The 27,954-nt window shown below is 36.7% G+C and overlaps 1 protein-coding gene across 1 annotated transcript in view; it reads right to left on the reverse strand.

Annotated features, from left to right (window-relative positions):
• The window catches only part of PKHD1 (PKHD1 ciliary IPT domain containing fibrocystin/polyductin), a gene marked incomplete at its 5' end in the record, with an annotated part of 435,617 nt that overhangs the window by 176,817 nt on the left and 230,846 nt on the right, over positions 1-27,954 (reverse strand). Inside the window, one exon of the mRNA XM_081295270.1 lies at positions 21,419-21,547. Within this exon, the coding sequence (XP_081151396.1) occupies positions 21,419-21,547 (129 nt within the window). The remainder of the gene's footprint in view (positions 1-21,418; positions 21,548-27,954) is intronic.

Below are 27,954 nucleotides of genomic sequence, written 5' to 3' on the forward strand. Positions count from 1 at the left end.
AAGAACCAAGATCTAAAGGTTGAGTCACAATGAAACAAGTAGAGAGGACACAGTATATACCACCAACGGGTTTTTAGCAGGGAAATCACATAGCCATTTTGTATTATCAAAAGATGTCTCTGCAGAATGAAGTAAATAAGGGTAAATGTAGCAAGCAAGTAATTAAGAGGCATTCTAGTGGTCCATCCCAGAGATGATAACACATAAGTTAGGGTGGAGAGAGAAAAGATTGCAAAAATGCATATTGAGTACTTTTCAGAAATCAAAATAACCAGGGTGGGTTGAAGCGTTAAGAAAACTTTCAGCAATCAGTAACAGCAGGAGATGTCATGGGCTGATGTGAGAAAACTGGAGGGGGGAGAAGGTGCAAGTGGAACTGGGAGAGCAGACTTGGGTGGAGAGAGGATCTCAGTGAGTTATTTTAGCTTCTGAACTTCATCCCAGCAGAGATTTCAATTGACAGTTGGGCATATGGGTGTGATACTTGAAAAAAGGAAAACATGTTCATAATTTCAAATACTGTCAATAGCTTCACAACTAGCAAATTTATGTCCTCAGAAATCACCAAAGGAGCAAAAGTAGAATGTGGAGAGAAGAATTCGGGTCCAGAAGTAGATGAGGATTCAAGGGAATTTGTTTGTCATACGGAGCATACACACAAACAAATGTGTATACACTGATAGGAAGTATCCTGTAGAGAAGTCAAGACTTCAGATAAGGGAGAGAAGAAGACATCTAGGGAACTTAGGGACTCAGAAAGGAAGACAAACATAGGATTCAGAGCACCAGGGGAGACTCTCTTTAGGAGCAGATGACTGCTTTCTTTAAATAGGAGGGAAGAAGGAGAAGCCAGGGGAACATGTAACCCATGTGCACTTACCTCTTTTCAAAAGGAGTAAATATTAAGATATCTTCAGTGGCCTGAGAAATTAGAACCGTTTCAGTTCCCTTCTTAGTCATATAAGGTAAACATTAGACTCCACCTGCCCAAACCCAATTAGGGATGATCTCTTAGAAAACTCTGTGTGAAGTAAATCCATATATCTGGGTATCTGAACAAATGTAATTAATGAGAAATAATACATAAGAATGAGTGACTGCTATATAAACACATGAAATAGGCCTGAAGTTGTAGTTCAGCAGTAAAGAGCTTGCCTAGCATGTGTGAGGCACTAGGTTAGATACATTGCACCACATAAAAATAAATAAATAAAATAAAGGTATTGTGTCCAACTACAACCAAAAACACCCATTTAAAAAAAAACACATGAAATAGTTAACCTAATTAGTGAATATGTCTATATAACTATATGTCTATATACCAAAATATGTCTATATACCAATATAAACATACTTTATGTATGGGATCTTTTTAGCCATTCATCCATGCTAAAAAGTGATCACATGCTACAACATGGATGAACCTTGAAAATCATACACAAAGTGAAGGAAGCTATTGTATGATTCCATTTATATCAAATGTCTAGAATAAGCAAAAAAGAAAGTATATATATGAGTGGTTGCCTGGGGCTGAGAAGAATGAGGGATTACAGGGTTACAGCTAAGGGGGTGCAAAGTGTCTTTTGAAAGTAATGAAATGTTCTAAAATGGATTGTGGTGATGGTTGCACAACTCTGTAAATACACTAAAAGCCATGACTTGTATGCTTTAAATGGATGAATTGAATGGTATGTGAATTATACCTCTGGTACTTTATGTACTAATATAGAAGCATTTTCAAAACAGTGTACCTTTTGAAGCAAGATGCAACAATTCATAATATGTTAGAGTTATGTAAAGGGGGGGTAATAAGAAAAAAAATGTATAATTTTCATATATTTGGCTCAGAATATCTCTGTAGGGGAATCCAAGGAATCAGTAATATTGTTATTTCCAAGAAATAAAGCAGAGGGACAGGAAGACAAAACTGAAGACAAAATTTCAAGAACTATTCTTTCATGCCTTTGAATTTTGAACAAGGAATATAAATCGCCTTTTTATAAAAAAAATCAAAAACTGAAAGTGAAATTAAAAGTTAAGACTAGTTAGATTTGTATTTGCTACCAGTGAAATTTTAGTTCTCCATATGTATTAGAGTATGCCTTTGTATGTATATAATTCTTTTCTTGAGTTCTTTTTGTCCTTGCAATTTTCTCCTACTGCCAGCAATACCTTGAGAAAGACAGTAAGCTGTGCAATCTCTTCTTAATTGACGTGACTTTATTTTACTTTGTGTTTCTAACTTCTCTTAGTTTACATTTTATTTCCACCTTTGCCCTTTCCACATTTGGATTCATGTGAAATTCTTCATACTGTTGAGTGTCTGCGAAACAAGGAAAAACTTGACTCTGCTACTAGAATTGGAGTTTGGTACAAAGTTTTAATACATTTTGACTTCGGCTATTGGTTGCTACATCAATATTAGGTCAAGACCAAACTCTGCTACCTTGCATGGATTATACTGCTCTCTGAAAAGTTTTCCTTATCTCAACTTTGCTCACCCATATTCACTGGAGACAACTTCCTGAAATAAGGATTCATGGGAAGACATACAGTCATTTTAATCACAAAACCACAGAACTATGAGAGTGATTCTGAACAGTCAATCCACTATTCCAAGAAACAAGACCCAAAATAGAGCAAATGCACACACAACAGAACAAGGGGAAAATTTAGCTGCAGCATATTCTCAGGCATATTTTGGAAATATGAATATGAAGAGAATACAAAATATGTTCTCCTATAATTCCCTTAAACTTAATATAGAACTTTAGTTGATCTTGCATGATATGGCTTGATATTATAACAGGATTTTTTAACATATGGGTAGACAACTATTCCAATAAGATTTACTGAAATTAGTCTTTCCCACTGTTTTTTGAGCAAAATCTTACTCACCAAGTAAATTCTCATATATCCACAGATCTGCTTCTGAACTCTGTTTTGTTTATTTTCTTCCATCTCTGTGTCATTTTAAGAATTTGGTTGCTAAGAATTATCTAGAGCAAGTTTCCCCAAATCAATCTTTTCAAAAATCCTTACTAGTTAGAGTATATTTGCTTTCATCTAAAATATTAAAATCAATGTCTCACCTTTTTTTAAAATTTATGTTTTCATTGTTAAAGAGGCCTCTGTGTGATCTCAGATATAGGAGGTTATAGATGGTATTGTGGGAATCAACTGGCATAGAGAAATTTTTTCTACTAGTACAATAGGCATTAACATTTTATTGTTTATATTGCTTATGAAAGTGAAAAACTGGAGAAAAAAACTTAAGTGTTATCACAAGATAGTAGTTTAATATACCACACTTTTATTCTGGGATGCTATGCAGTCATTTAAAAGGATGTGGTAGATTTTTTCTTTACTGATAAGATAGTATTTCAATTGTTCAACATTTTTTGAAGTCATGTATGAATACTAAGAACATATTTTTTCACTAATGATTTGAGGGACAGCTTAGCACAGCATATAAGAGCTCTGAATCCAGATGATGGTGTTTAAATTTTATTTCTCCACCAATTAGCTAGGATCTTCATTTTTCAGCTTCCCCTAATGTCTGATAAAGTGAGTTAACAGTGCCTCATAAGGTGGCTAGGAGAATCCCAATGTGAATTAATCCAAGATGCTTAGGATAGAAAACTAATGCTTAGTCATAGAAAAGTAATATTTTAAAAAAAAAATATATATATATACACACACATACACACACACACGCACATTAAAATTATATCATAAACTCAGTTAATAACAGTAGTTATCCAAGAAAGGGCAAGAAGACAGGTTAGAGTATTCTTGGATATTTTGCTTTTGTATTTCTTATTATTGATTACTTTGTACAGAAAACAATTGATGCACTATTTTACATTTTTTTTAATAATCAAATTACAGAAGTCCAAGGATGTATAAGGATGCTTCCAAGTAAGGAATGTCCAATAGTCATATACAGTTTGATATATAAGATCAATGAAAGAAATACTGAACCTTCCTTCTGGTACATATCAACAGGAAGGGCAGTGTAGATAGGGCAGCAGGAATAAAACATACCCACTTTCTGGCTGTGGGACCCCAGGACTATTACTAAACATCTAAGTCAGGCTTTCTAAAAAGTGTGGTCCAGGGATTCCCTGCATCAGTACCAGAACTGGTTCAAAATGTAGATGACTAATATTTTAAAACCAACTCAGTTGATTCTCACGCATACTAAAGGTTAAGAGCTTCTGCTTCTAATCTTGCTTTCCTTGTTGATAAAATATGGTGTTAATGTCTGACCACTTTATAAAGCTTCAGTGAGATTAAAAAAATATTTAATGCAGTGCATGACACACTGAAACACCAAGCTCATATTATTATCTCATTGTAATAATGGGCTTATTATTAATTGTAGTACCTCTTGTATCAGCATACTCTACAAAATACTGTTACTACAGGAAGAGTCTTAGTCCCTTTTTTGGCTCAAAAAAAAAAAAGATATTTGAAAACCTCTAAAATTCCTGTGTCATTTCTTGCTGATAATATTTTATGGTCTTCTGACTTTAACCTATCCCTCCAACAGCTATTATTCAAGTAACCTGGGTTCCTGAAAAAGCAAATGTGGCCCTTGGCACTGACATCCTGATGTGGTCCTTATCAGTGCATGTGACCTTGTTTGCCTGTGATGGAAGATGGTGAAGCAGAGAAGATACTGGGAAAATACAGCTTATAAAAATTGTGGTCAAAGTTATCCATTCTAAGCAAGGCTTAGACAAAGCATGGTATAACAACAACTATGATATCAATAAAATCTCCTGTTTCCTAAGAACCAACCAGCCTCTCCCTTCTCTTTGTTACCTGAAAATCCTGGGCAGAGAGCTATATGAGTATTTGGTTCCAGTCTCCTTTTCCTTTGGGGGTGGGGGGAAGCCCACATTTCTCACACAGCTTAAGGGAAGAGACTCATAACCATACTTAATGTATAAAAGCTGTGATTTCCATACAAACTGCTGCTTTCCCAGAAAAATGTAAAAGCCCTCTTTAGCAGTTTAAAATCCTTTAACTATTTCCTTCCTTCTCCACTTGAACTATTTCAGCCAGTTTGTTCTGCCCGAAGCCTTCCCTCAAGTGGTACTTTCTGATAAGATAAATTAAGAAGTGAATGAAGTTTTTTTGATTCATTCAGATGGTCAAGATAGCAATAAATACAGACCAAGTACATATTCCAGGAGCCTAAAAGAGTTACCGCCCTCTGAAATTCCCCCAGTCACAGATAATTTCCTCAAAAGGACTAGGATTGAGGTCTCAGCTGTTTTCCAAACAGTAAAACTGGGGCCCCTCAGCAGTAGCCAATGTCCTAGCTCTAAACCACATCATTTTCTCATTTACACTCTTAGAGTTTCACCAAAGAAGAAAACAAACAGAAACAGGTGCATCCATACTATGCAAATGAGAAAAGGTAACCTCTGAAACTATTGCACAGCAAACAGAAGATCCACAAGCTGCTCACTAGCTAAAACCACAGGAGGTGTGTCAACTGCCTAGATGCTGAACCACAGGAGGCCTGCGGGCTGGGATGGCAGTAAATCCCCAGAGAGCTCTAAACTCCTGATTGGCAAGCCACACTAGGCCCATCAGTTCCTCAGGTGCTGAGCTACGGGAGGCCTATCAACTGCTCAGGTGGAAGACATGGGGAGGAGGGAGGAGGCAAGCTGTGTGCAGGAGTTTGAATGAAAGGCCACCAGCTCACCAGGGGTGAAGGGAAATGAGAGGCACCTACTGGGAATACTAGAGTCTGAGAGAACTCCATTAAGAAAAGGAATGAACCCACTTTCTCCAGCATAGAGCATCCTCTTACCTGTAGGGGAAGCACATCTCAGCAAGTGTCTGGCCCAGAGATTGTAAATACATACTGTGTTGAATATGTCCCAGACCAGGTGCTACAGAGGACCACCAGGTCTTCCAGACAAGATCAGCACCCCTCCTCACATGCTGAGGTCTTTAGAGACCGACACTCTCTACCCATTCTTTGTTTGGCAAAATTCTCAGTATAACAATGAAATATCCTCCTTAAGTTTCGAGAATCCCAGAAATACTTCAGGAGAGACTGATGGGTCAGTATTTGCATCTCACTCGTTAATCATTCACTCTAGCATTTATTGAGTTCATGGCACATGCCAAATTCTGTGCTCTGTCTTGGAGTTATAAAACATCTCATAAGGATGTCTCTATTCTCAAGGTGACATAAAAGTAAGTAATAATTATAGAATAAGAGCCAGGCATGGTGAGGCATGCCCATAACCCCAGTGGCTCTGGAAGCTAAGGAAGGAGGATTTTGAGTTCAAAACCAGCCTCAACAATTTGGTGAGGATGTAAGTGAGACCCTGTCTCTAAATAAAATATAAAAAGGGCTGGGAATATGGTTCAGTGGTTAAGTGCCTCTGGGGTCAATCAATCTCTGCTAAATAATACTAATAACAACAATAACAATAGAACAAGGATCTAAGTAAGACATGTCCAAGGTGTTATAGGAACATAGGAAGGAGAATGAAATGAATTGGAAAATCAAGGACACTTTCTAGAAGAGACACTAAGTTGAGTGTTAAAAGATAGAAAAGGAGTAAGCTGGAAGATGATCAGGCTGATGAGGTGAAGAAGAAAAAGAAAAGCAGAGAGAAGAGCAAATATAAATAAGTAGACAGAAGAAACAGTCTGCTCCATCCAAGGAGAGGGCAGAAAGTAGGTGAGCATGGTTCAGCTGTGACACATGCAGGGAAGTCTTCCAGTGGCCAATGAAGTCAGGGCCCCAAAAACATGTGGTCCAAATGAGCAAGTTTGAAATTTACCCTAAAAGTTTTAGGAAGTCCCCCAAATACTATACAGTATTGAGAAACAAGACTAAAGCTCAGTACTGCTTTTGACAATTAGGTTTTTTGGATTTCTATACATATTCTTCACTATCAAATAGGAGAAAAATAAAATTCTTTTAAGTTCATCTTCTTACCTAAGCTTGGGTTCCTGAGGTCAGTTTACTGACTTTATATTTTGTCATTGCATTTTAAAATTTGATATACAGTCATGATGATGTACTATATATAGTACATATTTGCTACCACATATTTTTAAAGGGGACTCTTACCATAGTAAACACTGATATGGTTTTAAAATTTAAATAAACAACAAATAGCCCTTCTCTGAAAGAGTAAAAAAATTTTTTAAGGTTAAATATATTTTATTTTCATATGTTGATTTGTTTTCCAATTAAATCAGACAAAAGAAAAAATAAGCTGTTAAGTCTTCAATTCATATATGCCAAATAACACCATCTTTATTGCCCTACAAAACATTTTAAAAATCAAAGTTTTGATACATTGACAAAAGGAACTTAAAAACTGGTCATGAAACTTGGGTGGATTTTTCACAAGTTACAAGTACGCTGAAGCAAATGGTAGTCTTGTGTTCTCCTAAGTACAGAAATGTTTTCACAGAACATGTGTTCAAACTTTTTTTTAAATATATACAGTTCCTGAACTCAAGAACCTATGTACTTTTTTTTTCTCTCTTGGAAGAGTAAAAATTTAACCATGTTTTCTGTATTGTTTTACTTATAAACGTATTGATAAATTGATAATTACACAGATATAATACTAATGTCATAAATAATACCTATATGATGAAACATACATGAAGAGAAACTTTTCAAAGGACAAGATAAAAATAAAAGTTATAATATTTTCTATCTGCTCTTCAGCATGTTCTCTTTCATACCCCCTCTTGAATATGTCCTGCATTAGACAGTTAATACAGGCCCGGCCCACCTCCCCTATACTTGGTATAGTTGCATGTTAATGGCAGCATGCTAGTCAATAATCCAAATCAGCCAAATTAAGAAAAACAGACAAGGAAATCAATTAAGGATACTGATGAGGTAACATGCCTAAGTCCATGTGGTAGGCTATGTAGCCCAAAAAATTTGAGGCAGGGCTGGGGATGTAGTACAGTGGGAGAGTTTGTGTCTTCTTGAATGCAGGAGGCCATGGGGTTGATCCCCAGCACCACACACACACACACACACACACACACACACACCAAAAAAAAGCATGTTGAGGCAGTAGACCAGGACTGGAAGGAAAATCTCACCCTTTCCTCGTTTACTGGTGTCAATGTGTCAATGTGAGGGCGAAGGATAATGTGAAATATAAAGCAAGATCTTCATCCCCTTTCTAATGCAAGAAAAGCAACTTGGTACAGAATCAGAAGGTTAGAGGCAGGACATTTCCCCTGAGAGGCCAAGGGCCAGGGCAATCATAGGCCTTCCAGGGTAGTCTCTGTTCTGGAAGTTCTTTCCATATCACCACAATGCTGGGACCTCAGAGATTTGTTTTTCCAGGGAAAATTTTTTCAGCCCTATTTCTACCCTAACCCAGAGGATTTACAAGTCAGAAATCTGTGAACCACACTATATCAGCGTACTATATCTCTAGTCCCTTGACAGACGAGGCCTTGCTAAACGTAAATCCTATTTATAAAATCTGTACCTTCATAGGATCATTTCCCTCTTTCATGTGATTTAGTAAGAAAAAATTTCACTGTGGTGAGGATGGGAATTACCAATACTTGAACCAATGGAAGGAAACTCAGCTCTAGACACACATTCCTCTGTATTTTTCAAGGAAAAAGGGGTTCCACACAGCTGTCCCATATCTGTGCTAACAATGGAAGCACAAAGATATCAAAAATGTGCTGGAAGACAGCAGAGAGACGGGGCCATTCGCAGTGCCCAGTCCAGGCAAGTCAGGCAGATCACAGAAAGTCATCACCTACTCAAGATTCTCCCACATTGGCTTTGCTGACACCACCTACCTTTCCACACCTTACCACTGCCGGAGAAATGTAATTAGATGGGTTAGTCCACTGATGTTGAACCAGGCAAAATAGGTGGCTTCAGACTGCACCTGAAGAATGAAGTTAAACATAAAGATGCCACACACCACTCACAGGATCTTGTTAATCAAGTGCCATTAATTTCCAAATCTGGGCACATGCTTCCAAGAAGCAATTTACTCTATGTTTTAAAATCTACTCTAAAATGGTGTTATCTGTACACGCACCTGCGCCTTTTGTGTCATAGTCTTTGAAAAGCTGTTTTCATTTCTCCTTCATGCTTATGTAGGAGTTGGAGTAATGAACTCGAGAGACTCAAGGAATCCTGAGGCCAAATTTGACTCTGTACTGTCTCTATGATTTTTTTTAGCTCTTTCTTGAGCATGCAGTTTTGAACCCATTTTCCTCAGCTCTAAATGAGAGAAAAAATGTGGCAGAGGGAACTCATTCTTATTTATTATTTCCTTCCTTAGTTATGAAAATTCCAATTCTCAGCTGAATACACCATCACCTAGCTGAAATATTTTATTTACCAAGTCTCCGTTCATGGGATTTAGTAAGAAAATGGTAGAGACAGAAATGTAATCACATATATAATTATAAACAATAAAACTAACAAAATTTGGCTAGATTTAGGCCCAAAAGATATAAACAGAAAAGTTATGTGAAACTTACAGGAAGAATCTATTTTCCAGTTGCTTGGAAAGTGGTTGGAATGGCTGGAGTTCCAGCAGACATTGGAATACAGGGTAACTTTGGGAATGGAAACAACAAATGGTGGGCCAAGAAGATAGAAGGAGTCCAAGACTACATCAAATATTATTTTTAAGTAAGGGAGTTGAGATTAGGTGTGACAGTACGTTGTGCTCTATTTCCCTGAAACACTGACATGACAATCTATTCTGTGATGAGAGTTAGATGATCAAAAGTATTTGAGAAACAGCACATACTGTCTCTCTCTCTGGAAGTTACATAACCCAAGTGATCATATAAAAGCCTTTAAAAAGACCAGATGAAAAGAAATTTATCTATGCTTTTCCAAATTTATTTGACTTATTTGTTTTTTCCCATGTGATGCTGATAAGAACTAGTTTCATGGGAAACACTTTGAGAAATGCTAGGTCAATTTATTATTAAAGCTAATTAGCACTAAATGGCTGGTTTTAGCCTTACAACATGGATTGTAGTGCAATCATTTGCATTCCAATCCAGATCCCCATGGTATATGATTTCATGGCTCTGAAAGTTTTCTATACCAAAATATTTTAGTTTTATTGCTTATGATTATTGATGTGATTACATTTCTGTCTCTACCAGCAGGAAGTGAGACCCAGGTAGGTTCCTGCAACTCTACTGCTTACTATTTTATCCCCAGAAAAGTATCTGATACATTTTGAGTGATGTATTCAGTCGATAGGTGTTCAATTAGCACATGATTTCTGAACGAGGCTTTAATACCACACACATTATGCAAATGGCAGTGATGGAACAAGTGTAAATCAATTTTAGAGAAGAACAATACTCATTTCAAAGAGAGATTTTAATGTTCTGTCTTCTTTGGGTAGCATGTAGGCTGTTAATACTACTAGTGCCCATGTGTCATCCAAGTGAACCAAATATTAGATTCCCCTTCTAAGGAAACATTGTTGGACACAGGTAAGAAATTCTGTGGAATGTTGACCTATGAATAAAATTTGGAACTTATAATGTGTTTGCAGGTAAAAGGAAGAAAATTTCAGAATTGTCAACATTTATGACCCACTATTGGACTTCACTGGCCTGGGCGTCCAAGACAGATTACTTACATAGCTGAGAATTAACATTTCCTGCTGGCTGGGGCTTATTTGGCTTGTTAACCAGTATGGAAAACATGGGCTTTCCACATGATTTTTGGATTCCGATAGCCTAAGGACCTTGTTCCAAAAAGAGAGGATCATTCCAATAACAAGTAAGAGAAAGAACAAGTCTCCTAATGCAAGTGTCCTTGTGATCTAATCTTTTGAGCTTCACTCCTACATTCTGTCAAGCAAGTTACTAAAGCCGCCCAGATTTAAATAAAGAGAAATGAGCTTACACTTCCCCACAGGGGCTACAACATCACAACATGCATTTACACAAAGCAACATTTATGGCACCCCTTTTTGGAGAAATTCTGCAATGATGACATTGAAATTATGATAGTTATTAGAACCAGCTCTAGATATTGCCATTCAATCTTCATAAAGAAACATGCTATTATAACACAAATTTTATTTTTAATATTTTGATAGCTCTATCAATATAACTGATTTCTTTTGTAATCATAACTGGTTTATTTTATGTATCAAAAACATTATTCTGAGACTAGATCTAGGCTTCGCCAGACTCCTAAAGGGAACTAGGACACAAAAACATTAGGACCCCCTAAGCTGTATAACAGTGCAGTCACCCAAGGGTCAAAAGTGAGCCTGCTGGCCCATCTGTACCTGCAATGCTTAGTTACTTGGCCAAATTCTTATCTTAAACCTCTGCATACGAGGAGACTCCAAAAGCCCCCTCAAGGGAAGATAATCAACTCAAGAAATGGCAACTATACCTAAACCAATAATAGGTGAATCATGAATTATTTAATTCTACATTCCAAAAATATCTGCATGGAAAACAGACCATAAAGTAAAGAGAAAAAGAAGTAATTTGATTAGAGCAAGTGAATAAAGCCCTGCTCTACATTAAAAACCTCCATGGGCAGTGTTCCTTGCTTGGCTCGCACTTCCCCAACCCTAACCAGGAGGGTAAAATACATGTGCAATCATTCAGGTCTCCTTCTCTTGTTAGAAAGGCCTGTGTCTCCTCAAGCAATATTAATTCCATGAGACAAAGTTCTTGGAGGAATAAAACTGGGTAAAATATAAACTGATGGATTTAAGTCAAGGAAAATTTTCATTAACCCTTAGCAAATCTGTTGCACTGCAAATCATAGAAAATGGGATTGGTATGACTTTAAAGGTGTTTTCCTCCTAGGGAGATCTACATATTCCAGTTGATCTCCAACTTTTCAGATTTTACTACTTAGAGTTCTGTGTTCCAGGAAACCCCTCAATCCTGGGGAAACCAGGGTAACTGGTCGATCAATTTATTAATGATTTTAAAGAGATTAACATCACAAAATAAATATCAAAAACTCTGGATGTTATGCTCAGTATTCTATAACTAAAAGAAATTAAACAGTGTGCTTTGACAGACTAATTCTGCCTGTTTTGAATAATGGGAACCTTAATATTTACTTCCAGAGTTGAACTCATTATAAGCATTACACGGGATCCCTAAATCTTCTTAAAAATATTTCTATGGTGTTTATATTTTGTAACACAATACCCCTTTAAAAATGACAATAATATCTTATAAGACATAGCCTATTCTACTTTCCCACTTGAACTAATTGAGCTGAGCAAATTAAACAGTTTGATTGGTCTGAACCTATCACATGAGCCTATTAATTCCGAATACTTTGGCAGCATGCTAACCAGAGAGTGACTGATGATCAAAGACAATCTTTACTGCCTTCCCTAGAAGTCTGCTGTCTCATCATGGAGTGATTGCTTTCATTTTAGTAAAGATATGGTGGCTCCTTGAAGACACAAATTCATACTAAATGTGTACAACTAACAAGACAAGCAAGAGACTTCACACTAGATTTTGTGTTTGATTTATAGGAGCCAGCAGAGAGTACATAATTTATTCTCAAACTATTCCTTAATTCCATCCTCCTGTCCTCCTTACTTCCATCATCTTGGTATACTCACTTATTGCCCTATGTTGTCCTGATTCTCCTTTGACACTATTGCTAATCCTTCTCTAATATATTTTCTTACCACTTAAATTAGAATTTCCTCCAAGATCTTGTCTTCTACTACCTTCTTACATTTCTCTGCAATGGTCCCCATGTTGGTTCTAACCCTTGTTCAATCCCTAAAACTTCTTTGGTCAACTCTTCTGAGGGCTACCAAATCTAAAACCAAATTCCCCATTGGCTTTCCTTCTAAACTCCTGATCCACATTTCCTTTTACCATCTAGGCCTCTGCTCATGAAATTTAACATACATCTATAATGAACATTATTATTCTTCCTAATAAACCTATTCCTTCCCTGCATCCTCTATTTCTTTTGATGGCACCCATAACCAGTCACCTGCATGTAAAAGTTCTGATCATACTTACACTCATCTCCCTTTACCCTGCATAAAACTGATAACTTGCTAATTCTGCTTTCTAATCAAATTTATGCTACATAATATTTTATATGGCAACCACCACCACATTTACCCTTCCCATGAAGCTTGTCATTTGTATTGAAAAGCCTAAAATATTCTTCAAAATTCTAAGGAGGCTAAAACATAGTCCCATGAAGAATTAGTTGCAAACTGCAGATGGAATTCTGTAGAGTTATGCAAGAGAAATAAGTTACTATAATAGCAAATAAATAAATAGGTCACACCTCTTGTAAGTGAAGGAATGCATCATGGCTATTTTACAAGTATACCTGTTAGGTTCCACTCAAGCTGGAACACAGGTGCTCAGTAGGCCCAGACCTCTCGTGGTTGGAAGATGAGAATGTGAAATGTACAATCAATGGATCTCTAGGTGAGGCTAAGTACAAAAATAAATCAGGGTCTCTTAAATATTTCACACTTACCAAGATTTATATCCCTACACCCACCTAAATTAGGATCTATGTGTCCTGAGGAAGTATGTCCCCTCCTAAAATTACTATAATTTATGATACTAAGACTAACAGACTTTGACAATGAGTATGTTTCTCAGGTGAGTGAGAAAAGAATAGGGTTTGGAAAAAAATCACTCTATTAGAGTAAAACTCTAATTAGTTCCAGCAAGTTAGCAAGCCATAAAAAGTGTCAGGGGCTACCTGACTTTGGATCCCAAGAGAAGATTCTAAGTAGATTCTAATTATCCTAGAAACAAACACTATGATTGAGTCAAACATAGATTGACAATTTGAGATTAGAGAAAAAGTGCTAACTTATCTCAACATAATTATATTTTTATGTTCCTTTTATGTCACTTAAAGGAAATAAAGATAGCTGCTGTTGCTTTAATCAAAATTTTATTTTTATAAGGAAACTACACATATCTGTAATTTTTTTAAAAATTCCATCTCTTGGATGTCCATACTAAAAAGGACACCATGTCACCTCTCTTGGCCAGGAAGTTAAGGGCTAGTGCTGTTTACTTAGACTAGCCATCTGAACCATGCTCATTGCGTTTTAGAAGCAATTACCAACCTCTGAGTGCGGTCTCTCACAAACGCAATCCTATGTGACAGACACAAATCTAAAACACAACAGACAAGTTCTGTATTCCCTCTCCTAAATTTTAGGAGGTAGATAGCAGTATTTGGGTTGGAAACAAGAAGCCTGAAATTCTAAGGCTTGGCACAAACCATCATATAATTTGGAGAATAATACTAACATATTATTCACAATTTATAAAACAGTTGGATCATTTTAGCTTATTTTACTTGGATTAAACAGACACCAAGTTTTCTACCAGCTTAATAATTTTGTGTTATCTATATTTAACATATATTAATATTTACCTAATACAAGTAAATCCACCACAAAATAAAACAAATAAATTGCTAATCATTCTGTTCATTGAAGGACTCTATATTGCAAAAAATGTTGTTCTTATATTACTTTTAAATTGTAATTTTCTATAGTATATTTCTCAATGATTAGATATATGAAAAGTCAACTTACATTCAATATTAAAATAAAAAAAATCCTGCCTTTAGATGTCTAAGGGAACATCTATTTTTATGGAGCTTAAAATCCTTACTTTTCCTTTCTGTGCTTAGGACATGGTCTCAGTATTCTTTAACATGAAGTAAGATTCACTAAATCTATCTCTGTTCTCTTCTAAGTAACTGGCAAAAACAAAGGACTATACCATTTTTAAAGATACTTTTAGATTTTCTTTTTGATTATTTTTATTTGATAATAACACTGATAAAAGCTTCTGTGTCAAAGGTACCTCTTTAAAAATCATGTATTTGTCTACTATTTCTCCCTATAAAGTCTCAAAAAAATGGCTTTCCAATTTGCGTTCTAAATAAGGTCAAAGAAATGTTTGATTGTTTTCTCTTTCAGTCTTTCATTTCTGCCCTGAAATAAAGTGCCCCCATTTTTTTCCTCCATCCCCCCCCCAACCCTCTTTGGAATCCCACACTCCTCTCTTCTGAGAAGATGTTCCTGGTCTTGAATGTTGGAATTTGGCCACAGGTTGCAGCCCACACACTGTCACTCATCCCCTTCTAAAGTGAGAAATTCTAAATCAGGGTTGAATTATGTTTGAAGGGTTGAAGAATAGCACTTAAAGAGAAGAAAACGTGCAGTAACTATGCATTGTAAGTAATAAAAATAAGGAAATTGAAATCCTTTGGTCAATCTGTCTCCTGGTATTATGTAATTTCTGATTCACACAAGCCAACAAAATCTAAATAAGGTCTGCCTAGATGAGAAAAACAGCACAAATTTAGAAGATTCTAAAATACCTTTGCAATTAAGTCAGATACATCTGCTCTTAATTACATACATGCACACATACTCACACATATAAACATATACACATTGGTAGATTAAAGACAGCTGCAAAATCTTTGCTATTCTTTCCAGTTAGAAATAGAAACTAATCTTCCTTCCCTGACCCTGGGCTATCTTGGTGCCTTGCTTGACCAATAGAATGTGAGGAGCATGATATTCTGGGGACATAAGACTGGCTCAGAAGGCATGCATCTTCCATCTAGTTCTCTTGGACCACTCGCTCTTGGGATACTCTCTCTTAAACTATTCTTTCTCAGAATCTAGCCACCATGTTGTCAGGAAGCCCAACCAGCTCCACAGGGAAAACTATGAGGACAGGAACTGAGGACTTTCAGTTGATTTTCTTGGATAAATTCCCTGCCAAAAACCAGCCTCAACTGCTGGCCACATGATTGAGACATCTTTGACCATGCAGCCAAGTTTAACCTTTAGTTAACCTCACTCTAGCTGTGGTCTGACTGTAATTATTGGAAGAAACCAAACAATAACTCTCAAACCTGGCCCTCCTAACAAATTATGAGCAAAATAAAATGGGTGTTTTAAGCTTGTAGATTTCTTGGCAGCTTGTCAGATAATGATAGAGTTCCAGAACATCCACATTCCAACTATCACCATTCTGATGCCATGCATCATAGAAAGGATGCCAATAATCTAAGCATAAATTTCTTCCCCTCCCACTTGCTAATAATTCAGAATAAGTGGGTAGCAAGCTATAGTTTTCTGTCCCATACAAATGGCACAAAGCCAATATTACAAGAATTATTCCAGCTAAAGAAACAACACCAATGTTTACAATGTTTTGTTTCTAATTGGTGTTCTAAACCCAAATTGCTATGTATGTGCAATTCATATTAAATATAATCAGAGATAAGAAAAAGACAATAATTCTATAATCACAATATTTTATAGAAATTCCTCCCCTCAAATATTGTTTCCTAGTTTATAATCATCTTGCTTCAGATCACCAATCTGTTATAATGCCTTGCACTTAAACAAGGAAATGCATTAAATATTGTCATCTTTTATCATCACATAACTTTGATGAGCCTTTCTTGCCATTTAAAGTACCCAAGTATTGAAAATCAGAACAAACAGAAGGATTATTATAAAAGAAACAACAGTACTCTCCCATTCATCTTTGCAAATAAGAACAGTTCAAAGTAATACAGAGAATAAAACAGTGAATTTAACCAAAATGCACACACCAAAATAAATAAATAAATAAAAGATGCTGGAGGCTACATGATATCATCACTGTACCCTTCAAGACAGAATCCTATTATTTGGAATTATAACACATTCTTCTTCCACCAAGTCTGCCCTGTGCAAAAGGTATCAACCTTCCAATGCTTAGAATCCTTCAGAGAAAAGCCCCAAAACCTCTTACAAAAATTCTCTCGGGTAAGTTCAGGAAAAAGCATGGAGAAGAGAAGCTAAAGCAATCATTTTACCAACTGACCAACTCATCTTCAAGGCTTAGAATTTGTATGTTAAGTTACATAGAACTTGTTCCTAACACTTAAGAATTCTAGAATACATTGAACCAATTCACCAACTATTTAGAAGGCAGAGACAGCCAGATGTACTTATTTGTATGAGGCAAAGTTATCATAAACTAAACTAAAAGAGCTAGTTCTTCATGATCAACTCAGTTTACTCCATATAATACCACAGAGAAAAATAAATAGCTCTTTCAAAATCTAATGTCTATAAAGAAAGAACGCCTTGAAGGAAAATGGTACCATACTTAAGGTAGTGGTGTCTTTTATTAGTAAAGTCCTATTTTTATGGAATAGGATGGGTCTGAGGTCATTCCATAAAATTGATTTCCCAGAAAATGGAAATAGGCAATTTACCCTAAGAATTTTATTGAAAAATTATGCTATTCTATTTGAATAATGATGGGAATGTTCTACACGTTTCCTTTATTAATGAATTAAAATACACAAAACACCATAAAATTGTATTAGAGGTTCAAAAGTATCACTTAAATCTTCTTTACCAGTCACTTTCATTTTGTAAAATCAGCAGTTCCATTAAAATCGTATTATGTAAAAATGGGTTTTTACTGTAATAATAGTTATTACCTATTTAGCTTCCAAGGATGTTGTGAAAATTAAATAATAAGACATTGGAAAGCAAATACAAAGTGTCGCTAATACCAGAGGCCAAGAGGGGCGGCCAGATGGAAAAATGAGGGAAAAACCACCTGATACATTACAAATCACAGCTCTCATCTATAATTTCATTACCACCATATTCTACACAGTGACCATGTGCACAGATGCCTTCTCATTGAATCTTCTTAACGTAATGATATATTAATTATAGCCCTCATGTTGTAGATGAGGGTCAGAAAGGTTTCCACCAATGTTACACAGTTGGTAAACATCAGAATCCAAGGTGAACCCAGGTTTATCCTAGTTTAATAGCTGAATCCTCAATATCCCCATGTGCCTCATAACTGCATCCCAACTTCTTACATCATCTTTCAAAATGTTTCAAATGCTTCTTCCTCCATGAAATCTTTACTCTTTCTCCTGAAACAGTTTGATTCTAAATACGTTCTATGTTTATTATAGCTATGTTGTATGATAAGGCATTGTGAGTTTTACTAACTCAGCTAAATCAACTATTACTAACCAGCTATTTTAGGTCATGGCTGTACCTTACTGTCTTTGGGACCCAGATCTTAAGTACTTGGCACTTCTCCTCCAACATTGGAAATATTCAGTAAATATTTATTAAACTGAACAGGAAATTGCTGTTAATTTGAGTTATTTTGCTGACGGATGCAAGAAAAGTGTTTTTGATAATGTTTCTTTGCATTAGATACCTATTTGACAGTTTCTTTAGATTTTTCAAGTGTGGTAAGATTAAATCCCTTGGGGCTGGGGATGTAGCTCAGTTGGTAGAGTGCTTGCCTTGCATGCAGAAGGTCCTGGGTTCAATCCCCAGCACCAAAAATAAAGAAACAAACAAAGATTAAATCCCTTAAACAGAACATTTAACATACAGTGAATAAGATAATAGATAATATTGTTTTTTTGTTGTTGTTTTCAGTTCTAGTTAAGGGAACAATGTGAATAGCAAACAGAGAAATTGAAATTCAGGATAATATGCAGCCTAATTTAAAATCAGTTCAGGTAAAGGTAGTAGCTTTAAAAAAAAGGTATACAATCAAGTATTAGAGCTCTTAGTCAGACTCTCTGATTTCCTTCTCATCTTCTTTCCTTACTGACTGGGTAAAAGGTGAGCGGGTTACTTAACGTCTCTGTGTTCCAAATTCTCTGTCAGCAAAAATGTGGAAAATAGGAACTTCTTGTACTGTGTGAGTATTGAGTGAAAAAAATCAACATAAAACACTAAGCACAGTACCTGATGCACACCAAGCACTCAAATGACACTTACTACCATCATAAAAATCACTTAATAATTTCCAGGAATCTGATCAAAGGATGTTATTTTCCACAGATTCCTAAGGTCTAGTAGTTGTATTGTCAAACCCAAGATTCATGTTGTGATTGAATCAGGGTTGGTATCCCTGAGCTCATCATGCACATCACCTAAGCCACATTTCCTGAGCATCCATCCTGGATCAGACTTAGGTGAAGAAACTTGATTCAAACAGAGTATGAATGTAGGAAACAGCACAGCCAAGAAAAGGTGAAGAAGGGTTGAGAGAGAGGCAAGACCACAGGCAGGAAGAGGAGCGAGGCTCCGTCCAGAGGAGGTCAAAGCATCAGGAGGCATTCGCCAAAAGTCAGAAGGGAAAAAAATCACAGCAGCTCCTGCACAAGCCTCAAAACTGAGCAGCAGGCTGGATTCCAGTGCTGTCCGGGAGCAGGTCACTTGCTGGCTTTAGAAAATAGGTTATGTGGAAAGAGGAGAGTGCAATAGGCAAAGGGCTAGGATCTGACTCTATGCCCTGTGTCTCTGTCTTTCCACTTGAAAACTACAAATAATGAACATACTGTGTGCACTGAAGAGACACTGCCTCGCTTGCTCTCCCCATAGCACTGAAGGGCTAATGAGAAGGTAGCTCACAATTCCAGTGCCCACTGCCCCCTCCCTTTTTCCTTCAGCATAGATTTGTGCTCTTTAAGAGCAGCTTCATGGAGAATTCAGACCCATTTTCTGAGCTAACCATGAACAAAGGGACAGAGGATGATGGGGAACACCAGGGGCTCCCGGAGCCAGGGCCCAGTGGGCACAGGGAGTGCATTGCCAGGCAGGATGGGCGAGATGGCTCATCGCTCAGCACAAAGGCCCCAGAGGACGCTAAAAGCTTGGCAACCTTCAAAAGCTTCTCTTGCTTCCTGCATGGGGTGGGAGAAACAGCTTGTTTAGTGGGAAAAACCATAGCCCAGGGCGAATCCGCTGGCTAGATTCATCAAAGAGATGGCTGAGACAGAACAGATTTTCCTTTTCCGTATAAGATGACTCACAAGCTTGTTTATTCAAAAAGTTACATCCTCCATTGAAGAGAGGTGGATGATGGGGAAGCCGGACGACAATAACTTTGAGTTTGTATTGGGCAGTCCACTCCCTCCTGCTCTGCATCGTGCAGTTACACAGAGGCATCACCAGGGCCCAGAAGGTGATCAGTGTATTTTGTTTTATTCTGCCTTCATTCTGCCATTGTAAATAGAGCAAACAACATAACTACTTGATTTTATTTTACCCTCAGTCCTTTTAGAAAGAGAAAATATTGTTTCAGAATAAAGATTTGGAATCTGTTTGGGTTCAATTCCTCACTCTGCTGAATTGCAAGTTGTGTGACCTTGAATAAGAAACTTAACTGTCCTGGACCTCTGTATCTCTGTCTGCAGAAATGCAAATTGTGATATTATTTCCCTTACAAGGTCTTCTTGAGGGATAATTTAGTACACAGAGAACAGTTTTCGGTACACTATTAGTGCTTAGTGTTTGACATTATTATTATTTTACGGATGGCCAAATTTTCTTCCATTACAGATCTTCTTTTAATTCCTATTACCTTAAGAGGTTCAAATTAAACCATATTGAAATTAGGTCTTTTGGAAGAAATATAATTATTCTATGAAAAATATTTACTTCTCAGGCTAGGGAGATTTTCTGTTATTATCCTGAACTTTCTTTTAAGGAAAAAGAATGTTGTAAATAAGGGTGTGTGCTTCTGTTTGTCTTAAGAATTGTTTTTCTCCTGTACCTGGGTATGTGAGAGACAGTTGGAAATGGATGAACACATAAACGTAAGCACAAATGGACAGATAGATATTTTTCTATTTTATTAATCTATTTTTCCCTATAATTGAGAAGTCATGACAATGGAGAGTTTTGGGTGTTGTTCTTTTTTCTTAATCTATTTATTTATTTATTTAGGTACTGGGGATTGAACTCAGTGGCACACGACTACTGACTGAGCCACATTCCCCAGCCCTATTTTGTATTTTATGTAGAGACAGGGTCTCACTGAGTTGTTTAGCACCTCGCTTTTTGCTGAGGCTGGCTTTTAACTCACGATCCTCCTGCCTCAGCCTCCAGGGCTGCTGGGATTATAGGCATGCGCCACCACACCTGGCAATGGAGAATTTTTTGTTTGTCCTAATATAAAATCCACAAAGGCAAAAATAAGGAGGCATGTATAAGTTGTTCTCCATTTTTTTTCTTTCAGACTTAAGAATATTGGAAGGTGTAAATTTGTCTCTGAAACATTAGAAAGTGATCTAGTTAGCAAATTATTCCCTTCTTTTGTCATGATGATTATTTGTTTCACTTTTAATAAACATAATCCAGACTGCCTGTTCTGGATTTCACTACATTGTGAGACTCCTATGTTATCTCAAAGAGGGCTATAAAACAAGTGGTTATTCCTTTCTACTGTCTTTACTATGTTGTAAAATGTAAGTAAAATATAATCCTCAATCAGGTTGACTTGGCTCAGTCTGTCTGTGATTAATCTCATGGGGTGTCTCACTCACTGGGTAAAATCAGGACGTCATCCCCCGGGCCTGGTATGGTATGGTTGTGTCCTCCCCATCCCTCTTCAACGTCTTGCCATGTTTCAGGAACTGACCACTTTAAAATTGATTCATGTGCAGAGGTGGAAGCTAAAAAATAAAGGAAAAAAAAACACAGGTAAATATGAACATCTGATTCACTATAAAACTTCCAAATTCCATCCTTATTTTAGGAATCTGGGGGTATTTTCATCTCCAAAAGTAACCACTTTGTAATGCTTCATAAGATTCTTTTCTTAGTTCGTTCTTTTTAATTATACATGACTGTACAGTATATTTTGACATATTGGTATGAACATGGAGTACATTTTATTTCATTTAGGACCCCAATTGTATGGTTGTACATGATATGGAGATTCACTGTGATTTATTCACATATTAACATAGGAAAGTTAGATCCAATTCATTCTGTCTTTCCTATTCCCTTCTCCTTCCCTTCCCTTCATTCTCCTTTGTCTAATCCACTGAACTTCTATCCCCTCTCACATTGTGTTAACATCCACGTATCAGAGAGAACATTCAAGCTTTATTTTGGGGGCCAATTGGCTTATGTCACTTAGCATAAGAGATCCATCCATTTTCTCCCAAATATCATAATTTTGTTTTTGTGACAGAGTAATATTCCATTGTATACATATCCCACATTATCTTTATCCATTTCATCTGTTGAAGGGCACCTAGGTTGGTTCTGTAGCTTAGCTATTGTGAATTGAGCTGCTATAAACATGTCTGTGATATGTCTGTGTCCCTATAGTATGCTGATTTTCAGTCCTTTGGGTCAAATGATAAGTGGGTCAAATGGTGATTTCATTCCAAGTTTTCTGAGGAATCAATCTCAATACTGCTTTCCATACTTGTTGCACCAATTTGCAGTCCCACCAGCAATGTATGAGTGTACCCTTTTCCCCACATCTTTGCCAATATTTGTTACTTGTAGTCTTGATTATTGCCATTCTGACTGGAGTGAGATGAAATCTCAGTATAGTTTCAATTTGCATTTCTCTATTTGCTAGAGATGTTGAGCATTTTTTCATTTGTTGATTGACTATTTCTTCTTCTGTGAAATATCTATTCAGTTCCTTTGCCTATTTATTGATTAGATCTATTTGGGTTTTGCTGTTGTTGTGGTGGTGGTTGTGTGTTAAGTTTTTTGAGTTCTTCATCTATCCTGGAGATTAATGCTTTGAGGGGCAGGTGGCAAAGATTTTCTCTCATTCTATAGACTCACTCTTCACATTCTTGATTTTTTCCTTTGCTGTGACAAAACTTTTGAGTTTGATTCCATCCCATTTATTGATTGTTGTTTTACTTCTTGCACTTTAAGAGTCATGTTGAGGAATTCAGTTCTTAAATTGACATGATGGATTGTTGAGCCTACTTTTTCTTTAGTAGATGTAGGGTTTCTGGTTTAATGCCTAGGTCTTTGATTCACTTTGAATTGAGTTTTGTTCAGGATGAGAGGGGTTCACATTCTGCTACATATAAATTTTCAGTTTTCCCAGAACTATTTGTTAAAGAAGTTATCTTTATTCCAATGTATCTTTATGGCACTGTTGTCTAGTATGAGATAACTCTATTTATGTGAGTTTGTCTCTGTGTCTTCTATTCTATCCCTTGCTCTTCATGCCTGTTTTGGTGCTAAGAGCATCCTGTTTTTGTTACTATAGCTCTGCAGTATAATTTAAGGTCTGCTATTGTAATGCCTCCTGCCTCACTTTTCTCATTAAGGATTGCTTTGGCTATTCTGTGTCACTTATTTTTCCAAGTGAATTTCATGACCTTTTTTTCCTACTTCTATGAAGAATATCATTGGAATTTTAAGAAGAATTGCATTAAATCTGTATAACACTTTTAGTAGTCTGACTATTTTGGCAATATTAATTCTGCTTATCCAAGAACATGAGAGATCTTTATATCTTCTAAGGTCTTCTTCCATTTTTTTCTTTAGTGTTCTGTAGTTTTCATTGTAAAGGTCTTTCACCTCTTTTGTTAGATTGATTCCCAGTTTTGTTTTTGTTTGTTTTTAATGCTTGGAACGAGATAGTTTTTCTAATTTCTCTTTCAGCTGATTCATCATTTAAGATGATGAATTGATTTATGGGTATTAATTTATTTTCCTGCTAATTTGCTGAATTTTTTATGATTTCTAGAAGCTTTCTGGTGGAGATTGTGAGTCTTCTAAATATAGGATCATGTTATTGGCCAATAGGGATATTTCAAGCTCTTTTCCTATTTGTATCCATTTAATTTATTTCTTTTTCCTAATTGCTCTGGCCAGAGTTTCAAGGATTATGTTAAATAAAAGTGGTGAAAGAGGGCATCTATGTCTTGTTCCAGTTTTTAGAGGGAATGCTTTCAGTTTTTCTACATTTAGAACAATGTTGGCCTTGGGTTTAACATATATGCTTTTACAATGTTGAGGTATTTTCCTACTATCCCTAGTGTTTCTAGTGTTTTGAACATGAATGGATGCTGTTTGTCAGATGCTTTTTCTACATCTATTGATCTAATCATGTGATTCTTGCCTGTATGTCTATTGATGTGGTTAATTACATTTATTGATTTCTATATGTTGAACCAACCTTGAATTCTTGGAATGAAACCCACTCGATCATGGTGCACTATATTTTTAATGTGTTTTTCTATGTAATTTGACAGTAAAATTTTATTAATAATTTTGCATCTATATTCATCAGGGATATTGATACTTTTAGAGTCTATTGAAAATATTTTTCACCTAGAAAAAAATTCCTCAATTCTTTTATTATCTCCATTTCTGGGAAAAATATATTCCAATCTTATTACACATTTGAGTTTTGCTTTATTATAAATATCACATATGCTTATCACAGAGTATTTGGAAATTTTCAATAATGAAAAAATAGTAATTACCTATAATGTCACCACCTCATAGTGATAACTGCCATCAACCCTTCAATGGTGTTTCCTTCTAGAATTTATCTGCATTTTTATATTGTTGAATGATAGCATAACCATTTTGGCTTAGCCATTTTCCTATGCATTTTCTAATGTCTTTAAAATTCCTTGTGAACATAATTTTAATAATTACATAATATTCTATCATACAAAAATCTATAATTTGTCAGGTATGTGGTACACACCTGTAATCCCAGCACTTTGAGAGATTGAGGCAGAAGGATCATCATTTAAGGCCAGCCTTAGCAACTTAGTGAGACCCTGTCTCAAAATTTAAAAATACATAAAAGGGGCTGGGGACATAAGTTAGTGGTGGAGCACCCCTGGGTTCAATCCTCAATGCAAAAAAAATCTATAACTTACGTTCCATAATGTCACTGATGTCTGACATTTAGGATCTTTCCACTTTTCTTTTAATTGTAAGTAATGGGGTATGATCTATCTCTCTATGTAAATCTGCTAATAGTCCTGATTATCTTCATAAAAAGACTCCTTAGTACATGACTAAGCCAGTGCGATCTCCTTACAGCTCTTAACACATATCAGTGGCAGGATAGTGATCTGGGCACTGCTCAGGGCAGTAATTTACATACAGATCATATGTTCCAGTTGGCTCTCACTGATTCTACCTCTGATGATGAAATAGCATTTCAACCATTCCACTGGCATCTCTATCAAAGAATCCAAATATGAATGTAATAGAGACTTCCATTATCACACCATATACAACAGCACAATGAACTGTATCCTCTTGTTCTTTTCTGGGATATGATCACTGGGACAGAGTCAGATGCGCAGAAAGACTATTTCAAAAAGAAAGATGAAAAGCCCTCCTCTTTTGATGGGTGGAGGGAATCCCACCTATTACTAGCTAAATTTGCAAGCACAAATAATGAGCACCTTTCTTCTTAGAACTGCCCTAAAAGTGTAAGGATACAAAAAGGAATAAAATATCTCTGGGCTGCCAAGGAGCTAATACCATCTTGTCATTAAATATTGGGAGAATCAAAACAGCATGTACACAGAGGTGTTCTCTTTAATAGTATCTAACAAAGGAAGGAAGTTAGACTTGGCCAAAAGAAGCTTCCTGAAGGAGCCATAAGTAACTGAGCAGTAATTCTAAGAACTTAGAAGCTATAGGTGGCCAGGCATGGTGGCACACACCTGTAATCCCAGATACTCAGGAGGCTGAGGAAGGAAGTTCAAGGCCAGTCTGTGCCATTTAGCAAGAACTTGTATCAAAATAACATGAAACAAAAAGACTAGGGATGTAGCTCAGGGACAGAACATTTGCCGAGCATATGCAAGGCCCTGTTCAATCCCCAGAATGGCAGGAAAGAAAGAAAAAGAAATTCCACAGATAAAAAGAGGTTGTGGTTGTAGTAAAGGTATGGGAAAGGGTTTGCACCATAGATGGAGGAAGGAACATAAGCAAAGATCAAGTCAGGGAACCACAGAGACCTAATGTTGCTGAATCACAGAACTAGCAGGAGGCAAATGCTGAGGCAGGAGAAAAGATCAGAGGCCAGAGTGCAAAGGGTAATGAAGGCAGGGGGACCCAGAATTTCCAGAAGTTGATGAATTCTATCAACTTCTATATGAATTGTCCATATAGAGTCCAGAAAACCTCTGAAGTCTCCAGGTTAAAAAAAAATATATGACAAGCAAGCAGTGTATGAACCTGAATCTGAAATCTGTGAGACAGCTTTGAGTCAGAGAGAGAGAGAGAGAGAGAGAGAGAGAGAGAGATTTGGCATCATCTATCCAGAGGTTGTATTTTATCTCCAATGATGATTATGGTAGCTCCAGAGGGTTGAAAAGTGAAAAGAGAAAATATCTGTCTGATGTCTGAACCTTGGGGAACATTCAGTTACTATTTTTCTGCCAGCACCCAATTTCCCAGTAGCTATGGTCTAATTAGAACACCAGGATAAGTTGAAGGTATGGAGATTGTGGCCAAGCGGAAATCAGAGGCAATTTAGTTACCACAAAGTACGCCATACACCATGGCATAATGTCTTGGATTAAGCCTCACTCAAAAGAGGTTTTAAAATGTTTTATGAACATCTACCCTCTAATGCTTTCCCCAGCCTTCTACCAGTTTTCCCTCCTTCTCAGTGTTATAACTGAATATACAAGTGGAAATCTGATAAGAGAAACTTCTGGGGTGGCCACTAACTCACACCACAATGGCCAGACAGGATGTTTCTGATGCATTTTTAGTGATATTTTAAAGAGGCAATAGCTAGGTTCTTTAAAACGTCCATGCCAAACCTCAAATACCCTTTGTTACTTCAACTTTATATCACAGATAATGGTGATATAAAGTAATATCACTTCTGTCATTTTAAATCAAGTTTATAGGAGGCGTGAAACTCTTTTTAACTGAACAAACCAGACCTGCAGGTAGCTATTTTAACTAGGGAATGTTATGTGCAAAGTTGACCATTTTACATACCATCCTGCCTCAAGATTAAAACATGTTTCAGTCCCTTGTTGGGTAATTAGATTTCTAAACAGTTAATACCAGGCTTCTACCCCATATGACTATTATTGATATTGAAAGCTGAAGAGAGAAAAAGAAGCCAACAAGAGCAACAGTCAGAGATACAGTGTTCATCTTTCCTTAGAAGCCTAAGAAATAGCAGTCCAGAAGGCAGAAGTGATCTCATTAACAGCAAAGTTCGGGTAAAAGAGGGAATTAGAAGTGACCATTGATAGTATCAGGGCTTGGGTGATCAAGACAAGAGTGGCCCCTGTGGATTGGTAGAGGAGGAGACCACATTGCAGTGAACTGTGCAATGCACCAGAGGGGAAGAAGGAATGATGTTGGGTCAGATCTTCCCAGAAGTTCACTGAAGAGAGGACAACTTTCAGATTTCAGACTCTCAGTCTGCCTTTCCAGTCACTGAAGAATTAGACTTCTTTCCAAACTGAAGTCCACAAAGTTTGTCATGACCAGCATTTATAAGAAGGTGTCATTCTGTTTCCCTCTAAAAGTTTGTCACTCAAAAGTAGCCAGATTGGAGATGGTCTCAGGCTTGACTTGTGAGTCAAATATTGCCTATCATGCCTTCACTTGCCCCACTTTTTGTGGCTTTGCATCAAAGGGATGCTAGCCTTTCAGGAAGTTTGCAGAAGAGATATCAACTAAAGGAGAATTTCTTTTTCACAATGTTTTGGGTGAGGGATGTCTGTTTTTCATTGGGAAGCTCTGAACACAAGGAACTATCAAACAAAAAAGTCAACCAGACAGGACAGAGTCGTTATCTGATAGGTAAAGTTCAGCAGATGCTGGAAAGGATAGGCTGGCTTTAAATAAGAAAGGGTCTGCCTGATTCTCAGAGTCCAGAGGAAAGGATATAAACTTAGGTCTATGGCGAAAGGATTGGCAAACTTAGGAAGAGACTGTCTGATAATGTTCTCATGTGATTGTGGACATTATTTGCCAATTAGCCTCCCAACATGACCATGTGATTGAAGCACAGACTTTTCAAAAATTTCTTCATCTTTTACCAAATGAAGAGGGAATTGCTTCACTCATCCTTTTCTCTCCTGTC

Source organism: Spermophilus citellus, assembly GCF_964194105.1.
Source record: "Spermophilus citellus genome assembly, chromosome: 5".
NCBI classification, from domain to species: Eukaryota; Metazoa; Chordata; class Mammalia; order Rodentia; family Sciuridae; genus Spermophilus; species Spermophilus citellus.